This window comes from Coptis chinensis, chromosome 3 (genome assembly GCF_015680905.1).
Source record: "Coptis chinensis isolate HL-2020 chromosome 3, ASM1568090v1, whole genome shotgun sequence".
Classification (NCBI taxonomy): domain Eukaryota; kingdom Viridiplantae; phylum Streptophyta; class Magnoliopsida; order Ranunculales; family Ranunculaceae; genus Coptis; species Coptis chinensis.
This window is the reverse complement of record NC_141458.1, coordinates 16,622,862-16,635,324: the sequence shown is the minus strand read 5'-3', so window position 1 is coordinate 16,635,324 and position 12,463 is coordinate 16,622,862. Positions and strand designations below refer to the sequence as shown.

The following is a 12,463-nucleotide window of genomic DNA, read 5'->3' as shown; positions in this document are numbered from 1 at the left end:
AGAAAGTACTATATTTGATATTATAGTGTCACATAAGAGAGAGAAAATACTAACTCTTATATTAGAGTGCCACATAGGAGAGAGAGAAAAAAAAAATATTCCACTGGATCTAGTATCTGCTTTAGTATATAGACAAGGGAGGACGCATCTTGTCGTTATTGTTAGAGCATCTCTAGGTGGTAGTAAATTCAATCGCATCCTTCAAATTTGAAGGAATGTGTTGGAATTTGCCGAAATTCCATCTCTAGGTGGTAGTATTCGTGGTCGCATCACCTGTTTGTTAACATTCTTGTTTGCAAATTTGGCAATTTGGATGCGGATGCGGAGCGACATTGGTAATGTCGCACACCATTGCAAATGTCGTCCAAATTTTTTTTTGATTTTGACCAAAGACCACGCTTTTTGATGAAATCTTGCTGGCCACTACTAATGTCGTCACGAAGTTTTTTTTTTTTACATTTTCAATTTTGTGCGACAGTGGGAATATCGCGTGAGTTTTTTTTTCAACTTGGGGGCGACATTGGTAATGTCGCGCGCAAGGTAGCCCTATTTCAAATTTGCGAATGAAATTTGCGACCACCTAGAGTTGGTCGAAATTTGCGACCAGTTTCTTCATTCGCATTCTTCAAATATGAAAAGTATGCTATACCACTACCTAGAGATGCTCTTAGTGTTTTTTTATAGCGCCCCGTTAATTTAGTTTTTAACGACCACAGGCTTTACAGTATGATTTTTGAACCACTCTTCCTTTTTTACTTATCAGATAACTTTATTAGCTATCAGCCTATTAGACTTTATTTATTCTTCAATCACATATCACTGTGAATTCATTTTTTTTTTTTTTTTTTATATTTTATTTATTCAAACATCAGAATGACACTTACACAATTTGGCAATAGAAATAGCCAATAAGTTTGAGTGTACTTGGTTCTTTTTCTAGCAATATTAAAAATATCCGAAAGGTGCGCTTCTGAACTTGTATTGACATCTCACTATCTCAGGATCCTGAATAGAAGGAAGAGTTCATAAAACCCTTACCCTTTTATTATAGATAAATAAAAATAAATAAAAGGAAGAAATAATTGTTGATGCAAGTACAGCATTCATGTTTTACAATCACGATAGTGACCATTATTTTCCACAGAGCATACATAGCACACACAAATCAGATATAAAATTGTTCTCTAGGGTGGAAAGGTGATCTTTATACACCACAGTAAGCTTTCATGGCAGAAGCGTGTTTTAGGCCTTTTCTGTCTTCTCCCACTATGAATTGGTGATACCCAAGATGATTGAATGGCTTAAAGAGCAAGGGGTGTTCTTCATCAACCAGCTCCTCTGGAGTTTGTGTTATACCCTTGGCGTATGAAAGCAATCCTATAGAGTATCTTATAGCATCCCCTCTCATCATTACGCGGTGAATAGGATTGTGTAATCTACAATTGCTCCATGCCTAGTGAGACAGCATTGCCAACTATTAGCGGATATAAATCTTGATTCATCAAATAATTTAAAATTTTCAATAACATTAATTGATATATAATATGCAATTAAACTTGATTGATTCAAAGATATAATGGCATGCAACCCCACCATGCAGGCGTCACCGATCATGACAACGTAGGAAGAAGGCGCTGGCTTGACACTAATCCATTCTCCTTTCTTGGTTTGTACCTCCAGTCCATGGACTTGATTTTGGTTGAGTATGGTTAGAAAACTTGCATCTGTATGCGTGTCTATCCCCAAATTAGGCTCGTTCGTCTTTGGTGCCATGTATCTCATGGCTCGAAGATGGTAACTTGTTGATTTTTCAGTGGCATTGAAGTCACGTTCTAAACCAAAGCTCTCGAAGATCATTCTCTTCACCATCAGCTCCAACTCAGATACTTGTCTTACGTAGGAACAAAGAATATCACTGAACCAAGAAACATATGACCAAGTTGAATCACAAGTAATAACACACTATGAGTACTGTTATACTACTACTGTACCAGTAAATAACTATGTATATGTGACATTGTGAGTGTGAGTGTGGGACTCTGGCCAATTGGAACAAACCCATTTGCATTTTGAGGTAACTCGTTTGTATTTTGCACCACACGATTTGAGTATTTGTCGGGCTCGCTGTGCGGATCAAGATAACTGACGAGTTACTCACTCAATGAAGGTGGACTGAACGCCTGGAAGGTTGCCTAGCACATTTTCTTTAAATTTTATTATTATATTGCAATTCGTCTCGATAAAATTTGAGTTGGGTATCTTGCAACTCGTCTTGAAACAGTTGAAAGTATACTGAGTAGTGAGTACTATCAAGTATCAAGAGGTTCTTAGAAAGAATCATGAAAAGATATAAAAAGGCAAAAATGTGAGGATTAAAATTGTGTTATACCAGAAATTAGAATTGCCCTCAGGCCACATGAGATCAGTGAAGCTCTGAAGTCGCTCAATAACCGGTACATCATCAAAACTAATGCTTTCCAACAGAGGCATATTAGAATAGGAGCCATTATAACCTTCGAAGACGTCATTGAGAGTGCATTTATTCTTGGTCTCCGAAGGGAGACCAAACAACTTTTCCAGTTCACCTAGCATTTCTGGGTGAAGCTGAGTACCGCCGAACGCTGCTTCAAAGCATCCATATAATTCAAGTGCCTGGCGGATCTCATCTCTGACCAAGCACCAAGAAGGTGTTCCCGGTCTCAAGTCTTTTCTGTAGAAAACTATAGCTGGAATCTTGTCTGATGATATTGAGCCCATTCTCCTTGCTCTTTTCTGAGCTGCAAGGTTGAAAATCCTTTTTGAAAAATACAATGGAACTTTATAACAAAAAATCTAAGGCATTGAGTTTTCTGTACTTCTGTTATCTCAAGGAGGAGAAAGGCCCATCTAATTTACCTGATACATACCTTAATATTCTCAGAATCAACGCCAAAAGACCTAGGTGGAGGAAGGTAGCTATACCACAGACTATCTTCAGAGGTTTATTGCACACTAATCTGACCTGCTCGGGGCATTATATATAGAAAAAAGAAAAGAAAAAGACATTAATTTGATCTATTTTATTGCTAATAGAATTGGGATCTATTCGAATAGAATTTGTTTCATATTGATCATGCGTCCTCTGTGCAAAAACATTAATTTGTTTCATATTGGTCATACGTCTCTATATGCCAAAACATTAATTTGTTTCCTATTGGTCATATGTCTATGCAAAAGTCACATCTTTCTATGCAAAAACATTAATTTGTTTCCTATTGGTCATACGTCTCTACCGATCCACATGGCAGAACAATTAATATAGAGAGGTGATAATAGAAATAAATAGTAGATATGCAAAGAGATTAAGGGGCTATTTGTTTTTTTGGGTTAAGTTATAAGAGGGTCTTATAAGACCATGTGTTATAAGAGGGTCTTATAAAGTGGTTTGTTTTTTATTTTAAGTTTCTCTTATAAGCACTTGTAAAAATAGAAAAAACAAATACATAACATCTTATAGATGGTTATTTGACAAATATAATCCTACTTTACATCACATTTAACATGAATAGATTAATTTGAAACAAAGATATAGTTTGATTTTCGATTTCAAATCAATTTTAATAATTAGAATATCGATTTTAGGAAACTACTTTAAATGGCAGTAGTGGTAGTAGTCTTAATAGCACGGTGGTGGTAGTAATGGAAGTGATGATATTGGTCTTAATAACATGGTGGTGGTAGTGGTAGTAGTAGTAGTAGAAGTGGTGGATATCTTAATAACATAGTGGTGGTGGTGGTGATAGTCTTAATAGTACGGTGGTAGTGGTGGTGATGGTAGTGGTAGTGGAGGTGATGATATTGGTCCGATTGGTAGTGATAGTGGTGGTGGTGGTGGGTTTTAATAAAGACGATGGTGGTGGTGGTGATAGTCTTAATAATAACTGGTGATAGTGGTGGTGGAGGTGATGATGGTGGTGGTGGTGGTGGTGGTGGTGGTGGTGGTGGTGGTGGTGGTGGTGGTGGTGGTAGAAGCGATGGAGTTATTTGGAGAAGAAGATAATGAAAAGAAAGAAGAGATAAATGAGGTTAGGGGTATATGGATGGAGAGTGTTTGAGTCATTTTTGAGTTATAAGACTTATAGAATTGAAGTAGATCTAATTTTGGAGACTTATAGAATTGGAGCCTCTTATAAGACATTTTAGTAGAATACCTCTTATAAGAATGAAAAACAAAACAAAAAATTTGGGCCACATCTTATAAGAGGTTATAAGACCTTTGACCTTGAAGTCTTATAAGAGGCAAAAACAAATGGCCCCTAAGTCTATAATTCCCAAAACAATAAAATTAAAATAGGTTATATATATGTTTCCAAAGTTCAGTTTTGTAAAAGGGGATGGTTATATGAACTCCACTTCAAGTGACTCCATAAAAACTCCACCACTAAATATAATGAATTAGAAGTTGATTTTTGGTGGAGATGTTCTCCACCCAATAGAGATCATTCTAGCAAAAAATCAGCTCATTTGAAGATGTACAACCTCGTCAAAAATCATTTATAATGTTATGGGATTATCCAACAGCCCATATTTTTTTAATTTCGATACAAGAGGTTAAATATATTCAATTGAGTTGATTTTTTGTGGGGGTGTTTTTCATTATGTGATGTATATCTCTACAAAAAATTAGTCCTCAATTAATCTTGTAAGTCCACTTTTAGGAGTGGAGTAACTTTGGAGTCACTATAAAGTGGAGTTCATATAACCATCCCCTTTGTAAAATCCTGTATTTTAGAGGTTTTACTGGGCCACATTAAACAATTTCAATTTTCAAGAGAGTTGGACCAACCCAGAATTAGGACCCATGATATATATACCCAATTTGGAAAGCTCAAGTGCCTTGAATTCTCTATGGCATATCATCACCCAAGAAGAAGAAATGAGGATGATTATTACATGAATTTTTCTGCACGCACTCACAAGTATTAAAGGCAAGTCTTCTCTACTTGTTTGCCTACTCTTCTAGGGCGTAGTGCTAAAATGTTCGTTTTTTCAGTAGTATGTTATTTTGGATTTTCATGTTTTGAGTGATATTTTTATTGAGTGGATGATGATGGAACTATGCTGTTTTGTGTTCAAGTTTAGCTTCGTCAATACTTGGATACTAGATTATGAGAATTGTTTGTTTAGGATGTTGATTTTGCCTTGTATTGCATATGTGCCGATGATGATTTGTATTATAAAATGTAGCGGTTGGAAATGCATACTAATATGTTGTATTAAGAATGTCTAGATGTCGTCGATCTTGAATTGATGTGCTTATATCTTGACTGATCAACTGTGACTATCCAAAAACAAATAGTGTGTGAATTGTGATATCTGAAATAGTTCGTAGTGTCCTTGATAGTGTTTTCGTGTGATGTCGTTCTGGTTAAGTATACTATTATCTTTGAAGGTGCGGTTAAATACAAACTTGTTGCTTGGTCATAAGAAGTGATTTTTATTTATATTTGTTGAGGACTTCTATTGTGTGAGTATGTGTTGCTTGGAGTGGTTGTTTAGTGCTGATTTTTCTTTTATAAAATTGCTTGTGCTGCGAGTTGTCAGTTGTATCAATATTAATAGATTGCAGTATATTTGGCATATGTATAATTGTATTTCCCCATGGGTTCGGAATACTGCCGAGACTATGTACCATAGTTTTGAAAAATTACATAAGCTGATGTATACTTGTATTTGGTGCTTTTAGTGGGTTAGTTGCTTTCTCCTGCTATTTGTGAAGTGCCCCTAACATGTTAAATCTTGCATCTTTGCACTAGCCCTATGTCCTAGAAATATAGACAGGCTTGTAGAGTTGGTTCGCTGGGCACGTGGTTTTTACACCCTAGCGAGAGAGTTGGCTAGTTTACTTACTTAGAGAGTCTGTGGACATGGACACTCAGAAGTTGACTTGGGATGTTTTTCCTATACATTTGTTTAGTTAGACATTGGAGTTGTAATTTTGTAACCTTTCATGTTGTATCGTTGTAATTTTATCATTGTAATGTTTCTATATTATTATATCAATAAAATATCTACTTTACTGATAAAAAAAATGTGGTACATGTTTATATAGTCAATTGAAAAAAGACAAGAGGGTATAATTAGGTTGATTGCGTGGAGTATTTTGGATATATCGTCAAGTGAAAGTTTGGTTTCTTCTAAGTTCTAATGGTAGCAAATTACCAGTACTGCCCTTACATTTTCTATAAAAGCAGTTTAACTAAATCAGACTCACCCCAAGTTATCACTGAACAGGTCTATTGTACCATTCATTAATTATAGTCTCAGTGAAGTGTTTCTTGGTATTTCCTTATTGTTGTTGTTTATTTTTCGTTAATGCTCTATTTTGTTGTTAACATGTAGCTGCAATAAAATGTCTGAAGAAGAAGAGGCATTATGAGTATCAAATCGAGAAACTTGGAGATTTACAACTACGTATTCATGAACAGGTTGCGATGTTAACTTTTAGCCGAGTTTATAGTTGTTTTCTCTAGTTCCATATATCCGGTACTCTTGGAAATGCTTGATGGATTATATTTTGAAAGTTATGTTTTCGGTTTAGATTATTTCTCTCGACGGTGCAAAAGCTACAATTATGTCTGTCGATGCTTTGAAAGCCGGTGCAGCCACGATGAAGCCTATTTTGAAAGCAGCGTATGTCCCGTTTAACATTGATGCTTTAATTTTTAACTTCAGTTTCCATGTATATTTTTCTGTTATTGAACGGCTCAATTAAGTGCAATGTTACTATTTTATCCACACAATATGAGGATGTTGTTCAGATTGTAGATAAACAACGTATACTTGAAACTTGCATGTGTCTACAATCATTGCATATCATTATCAAGTTTCGCTTTGCTAGGTGTGTATACGTCGTTGGTGCCAATGGTGTTTCACTGTTTTGGTAGGATGCCACATTTGCCACCTTAGGTTTTCAGTAAACCTTACCACTAGTGACCTGTTTGGATTTTAGCCGTTACTCTTTAACTGTTATTGTGGTTCTAGTAGAACCGTGCAACTAATGACTAACCTCATGTAGAGTGATCAGTGTAAGGGGAAAAACCCTGCGCGAAGATTGATCTAAGTCAGAGTTTAGAACTCTATTTTTGTGGACTTTAACTTATGATGGGCAAAGCATTGTTTGTTACTTGCTGAGCTGGTTTGTGTAAAGTTTTTGGCCTTTGGCCCATCTTTTGTTTTGTTTGCTTATGTATTATAGGGTATCTAATCCTTTAACTGTTTCCCCCTTCTCTGTTTTAGTACAAATTTATAACTTTGTCCCAAAAAAAATAAATTATTGGAAGAGGTTGATTAGATCTGATGATATGGGTCTACAAGTTTTATGAAGCCTGATTCTGATCTGTCTTAGTCACTCTGGTTTTGCTGCTCCCATATGCTGTGGTCTTGTACTCGTCTGGAAGAACTCTAGCATGTATCGTGAGTTTCCTCTAAACGATTTAGACATGGTTCCTTCTTTTTGTCTTCCTTTGGGTAGTAAACCATCTGAAGATACATCTACAGAAAAGTTGTCCAATCTTAGTACCCCCTGGCCTCTTAATGATTCAGTGTAACATCCTCATGCACCCTTCTACGTTCACACACCCACTCACATATTGACATACATATTGGCGTTGTGATAATTTGATCTATGAAGCAGTGGGGTGTAGCTCAAGCACTGTAATCTCTACTATCCTGGAAACACTCAATTGATTTGTTAATTACAATCTCTGCATTCTTGCACAGAGATCTTGTGATCAATTATTGTTTTATGGCTAATTATATCACAAGCTTAGAAGCAGACTATTAACCATGTTTATCCTCTTAGAGCAAGTTTAAGCAATTTCTTCCTTCATATTTATCTTGTGTGTGGCCAATCTCGCATCTTGAATACACTTCCACAATGTTTATGCTTCTAAAATTTTGCATGGGGTTACCTTTGGATGTTAAATTGTTAATAAATATCTCAACCTTTTAGTTTAGTAGTTTTTGTATTTTCAGGAGGTTTATCTGACGCACATATTTGTGTAGGTATTTTAAATAACCGTAGAGATTATAATCTTTTTTGTTTTCTCTTCCTCCAGTAACATTGATGATGTTCACAAGACAATGGATGAGATTAATGAGCAGACAGAGAATATGAAACAGATTCAAGGTGCATTGTCAGCTCCAATTGGTGCAGCTGCAGATTTTGATGAGGTTCTTCCATTCTTTAGTATTTTATACTTCATTTTGTATCATTTTGTCTGCAAAATATTCTAAAAGTTATCGTCATTACAGGATGAGTTGGAAGCAGAACTTGAGGAATTGGAAGCGATTGAGTTGCATGAACAATTTCTTCAGCTAGCAATAACCACCCCTGAAGCATCGGAGTACGTTCCGGCAGGAAGGCAACTAACACATCCTATTGCTCAGAAGAGGACAGCTGAGGAAGAGGAATTTGCTGTTTTTTACGATTGTGAAGAGGAATTTGCTGCATTACAGGCAGAGATGGCATCTTAAAGACATTTGTGCTTGTTCTGTTATACTTACTGTATGAACACATGGAAGAAGTCGATATGAAAATGTTGGATATGTTAAAAAACTTTGTATCTGATTATTACCCCCACTTAATCTTCTAATATGGTGAAAATCTTTTGAAAAAAGTTTTGAAATCATTAGCCATAGATTTTTTCACTTTTTTATCTGGTCACATGTTTTTCTTCATCATTTGTAGGAATCCACTTAGTTAAAGATATCGTGTAAAGATTGCTTCAATTGTGTGACTAAGTCTGCTAGTTGCTCAATTATTGAAATGTGTTTTTATGAGTTTTTTGTCTTTATATATATATTATAGCTCTACCCTCTTGAATTGAGAAAGTGTTTGAATTGAGAAAGTGTTTTTAGAGTGTCCACGTGTCAAGGCTAATTAAGAAAAAATAGGAGATAAAATAGAAAACAAATATTTATCTTTATTCTTAGATATATACTAGATTTTGGACCCGGGCATACGCCCGGGATCTATTAAATATTTTGTGTGCTGAAAAAGCTTTACAAAATGTCTCACACAAATTTTCAAATAAGAATATATTTTTATTAAAAATAAACCGAAATACGTTAATAAGCAGTGATTATAGTGCATAAATACTTGAAAACTAAAGGATCAAATTGAGACAGTCTTTTCACTTTGTGGTTTAGGATATTAATCCATAATTTTCAAATAGAATTATCTTAAACTCGATCTAGCTTGTGTAATAGTTTTTTTAGATTTATAGTTATTTAGCAGCAAATTTTCGAATCAGAATATATTTTTATTGAAAATAAACCGAAATACGTTAATAAGCAGCGATTATGGTGCATAAGTACTTAGAAACTAAGGGATCAAATTGAGATAGTCTCTTCACTTTGTGGTTTAGGATATTAATCCGTAGTTTCCAAATAAAATTATCTTAAACTCGATCTAGCTTGTATAATAGTTTTCTTAGATTTATGGTTATTTAGCGGCAAATTTTTTAATTAGAATATATTTTTATTGAAAATAAACTGAAATACGTTAATGAGCAACGATTATGGTGCATAAGTACTTGGAAACTAAGGGATCAAATTGAAATAGCCTCTTCACTTTGTGGTTTAGGATATTAATCCGTAATTTTCAAATGGAATTATTTTAAATTTGATCTAGCTTGTATAATAGTTTTATTAGATTTATGGTGATTCAGCGGTAAATTATCACTGCTCAGCTTACATACTAATGTGTACAAATCACTAAAATAGATTGATTGTTTCCATATCCTCAAAGAATACACGACTTCCACTTGAAAAAATTTATCACATGAACGTGTCTATGTGATAAATCTTTTCAAGTGGGAGTAATGTATTCTTTGAGAAGGCGTTCATGTGATAAAAATATTAGTAACTATGCATAGCTACAAGATATAAAAATTATATTAATTACTCATTTAAATTTCTTGCACCACTCTCTATAAAAAGGAAGCACCAAACATTGATAAAACTCATCGACTTCTTTTTATTGTTAGGTTTAACAATATAAGTTTGATTGAAGTTTTGTGAGAATGCCCAATGTGGCGAAGATAATATTGAAACTACTTGAATAGCAAGGCATTCCCAATCACAATAAAAGAATTATGATAAACACTACTTAAAATGCAAAACTATATTTGTCGAGACATTTATTCCCCCTACATATAATACAAATATGTTTTAGGGTTATTAGTTCAATGCATTTGCATCAAGTTTCTGATTTTCCATTAATTATTCTTTGAGGTTAGTTTAATGTAGTACGTTGCATCCAGTTTCCAAATTCTCATTAATTATTCTTTGAGGTTAGTTCAATGCAGTTGCATCAAGTTTCTAATTTCCCGTTAATTATTATTTGAGGTTAGTTCAGTGCAATTGCATCCACTTTATGATTTCCCGTTAGTTATTCATTACTGTTAATTCAGTACAGTTGCATCCAGTTTTTTATGTTTCGTTAATTAGTATTTGAAATTAGTTCATTGCATTTACATCCAAGTTTCAATCTCCCGTTAATTACTCTTTAAGGTTAGTTCAATACATCTGCATCCAGTTTCTGATTTCCGTTAATTATTTTTCCAAGTTAGTTCGATAGTTTACAATTTCTATACAGTTTGCATACATGTAAAAGTCTGTTTTAATAAACTCACTTTTGTTTTGGGTTCCTAATTACTCGTAATTACTCATGTGAGAAGGCTAAAAAAGCGGACATTTATGCTTTGAGGTCAGTGCAATGCATTCTGATTTCCAGTTAACTATTTTTTTAGGTTATTTCAATGCATTTGCATCAAATTTCTGATTTCCCGTTAGTTAATCTATGATTTTAGTTTAATGCAGTTGTATCCAGTTTTTGGTTTTCCGTTAATTATTCTTTGAGGTTAGTTAAATGCATTTGCATCCAATTTCCGATTTTATGTTAATTGTTCTTTGAAGTTAGTTCAATGCATTTGCATTAGGTTTCTGATTTCCCGTTAATTATATTTTGAGGTTAGTTCAATGCAGTTACATCAAATTTATAATTTTCCGTTAATTATTCATTTAGGTTAGTTCAGTGCAGTTTCATCTATTTTTCAATGTTTCGTTAATTAGTCTTTGAGATTAGTTCATTGCATTTGGATCCAGTTTCCGATTTCCCGTTAATAACTCTTTAAAGTTAGTTCAATACATCTGCATTTAGTTTCTGATTATTTATGCTTTAAGGTTAGTTCGATGCAATTATATCCGGTTTCTGATTTCTCGTTAATTATTCTTTGAGATTATTTCAATGCATTTGCATTTAGTTTCTTATTTTCCACCAATTATTCTATGAGGTTAGTTCAATGCAGTTGCATTCAGTTTTTAATTTTCTGTTAATTATTTTTTGAGTTTAGTTCAATGCATTTGCATCCAGTTTCCAGTTTCTCATTAATTATTATTTGAGATTTGTTTAATGTATTTGCATACCGTTTTCAATTTCCCGTTAAATATTTTTCAAATATTTGCATCCAATTTCTAATTTCCCGTTAGTTATTATCTGACGTTAGTTTAATGCAATTGCATCCAGTTTCCGATTTCTAGTTAATTACTTTTTGAGTTTAGATTATTGCAATTGCATAAAGTTTCCGATTTTCCGTTAATTATTCTTTGACGTCCGTTATGTATTTGAATCCAATTTCCAATTTCCTTTTAATTATATATCTAATATGGTGTGTAATACCAACTTCTACTGATCCATCTGTAGTGTCCTTGCAAACATGACATAAAAAGTCAATTATGTTTGATTACTATGTGGGATCATCGAAGATTATCCAGTTCCCGATTTTCCATTAATTATTCTTTAAATTATGCATGACTCATTATGTGAAATCTTTAAAGATTATCTACGAACGGGTGTTGTTATATTAATTATTCTGAAAAATATTTACAAATATGCAGAACTATTATATATTAATATTATATTGATCACTCAACCAAATTTCTTATAACGTGAAAACTCCACTCTCCATTAAAAAAAAACTCACTTTTGATAAAAACCCTTCACCTTTATTTTGTTGTTTAATAATAGAAGTTTGATTGAAGTTTTGTGAGATTGCCTAATAAGGTAAAGTTCATATATATTGAAGCTACTTGAATATCAAGGAGTTCCCAATCATACGAAAAAAGATAAGATAAACACCATTTTAAATGCAAAACTATACTTATCGAGACATTCCCACAACATATAACACAACTATGTTTTGAGGTTAGTTCAATGCATTTGCATCCTGTTTCTGATTTTTCATTATTTATATTTTGAGGTTAGTTTAATGCAATTGCATTCAATTTCCAATTCCCGTTATTTATTTTTTGAGATCAGTTTAATGCAATTGCATCAAGTTTCTGATTTCTCGTTAATTATTCTTTTCGATTAGTTCAATACATTTGCATCCAATTTCCAATTTCTTGTTAATTGTTA

At 33.7% G+C, this 12,463-nt stretch overlaps 2 protein-coding genes across 6 annotated transcripts; one reads left to right on the top strand and one right to left on the bottom strand.

Annotated features, from left to right (window-relative positions):
- Positions 1-1,003: 1,003 nt before the first annotated feature.
- LOC147508271 (deoxypodophyllotoxin synthase-like) lies at positions 1,004-3,046 on the bottom strand. The gene is made up of 4 exons (XM_086600841.1): positions 2,907-3,046; positions 2,390-2,777; positions 1,594-1,915; positions 1,004-1,453 (listed from the first exon to the last, which is right to left on the bottom strand). The coding sequence occupies exons 2-4, from the start codon at positions 2,755-2,757 to the stop codon at positions 1,205-1,207; spliced, it is 939 nt and encodes a 312-aa protein (XP_086456967.1). The 5' UTR covers positions 2,758-2,777; positions 2,907-3,046; the 3' UTR covers positions 1,004-1,204.
- Positions 3,047-4,890: 1,844 nt separating this feature from the next.
- On the top strand, positions 4,891-8,604 carry LOC147508270 (vacuolar protein sorting-associated protein 32 homolog 2-like). Of its 5 annotated transcripts, none has more exons than XM_086600836.1 (5): positions 4,895-4,967; positions 6,382-6,467; positions 6,581-6,672; positions 8,100-8,214; positions 8,296-8,604. In XM_086600836.1, the coding sequence occupies exons 3-5, from the start codon at positions 6,614-6,616 to the stop codon at positions 8,515-8,517; spliced, it is 396 nt and encodes a 131-aa protein (XP_086456962.1). In that variant the 5' UTR covers positions 4,895-4,967; positions 6,382-6,467; positions 6,581-6,613; the 3' UTR covers positions 8,518-8,604. The 5 variants fall into 5 exon arrangements, with proteins under 5 accessions (XP_086456965.1, XP_086456962.1, XP_086456964.1 ...); XM_086600838.1 differs by lacking the exon at positions 4,895-4,967 and adding an exon at positions 4,995-5,018; XM_086600837.1 differs by lacking the exon at positions 4,895-4,967 and adding an exon at positions 4,998-5,034.
- Positions 8,605-12,463: the final 3,859 nt, after the last annotated feature.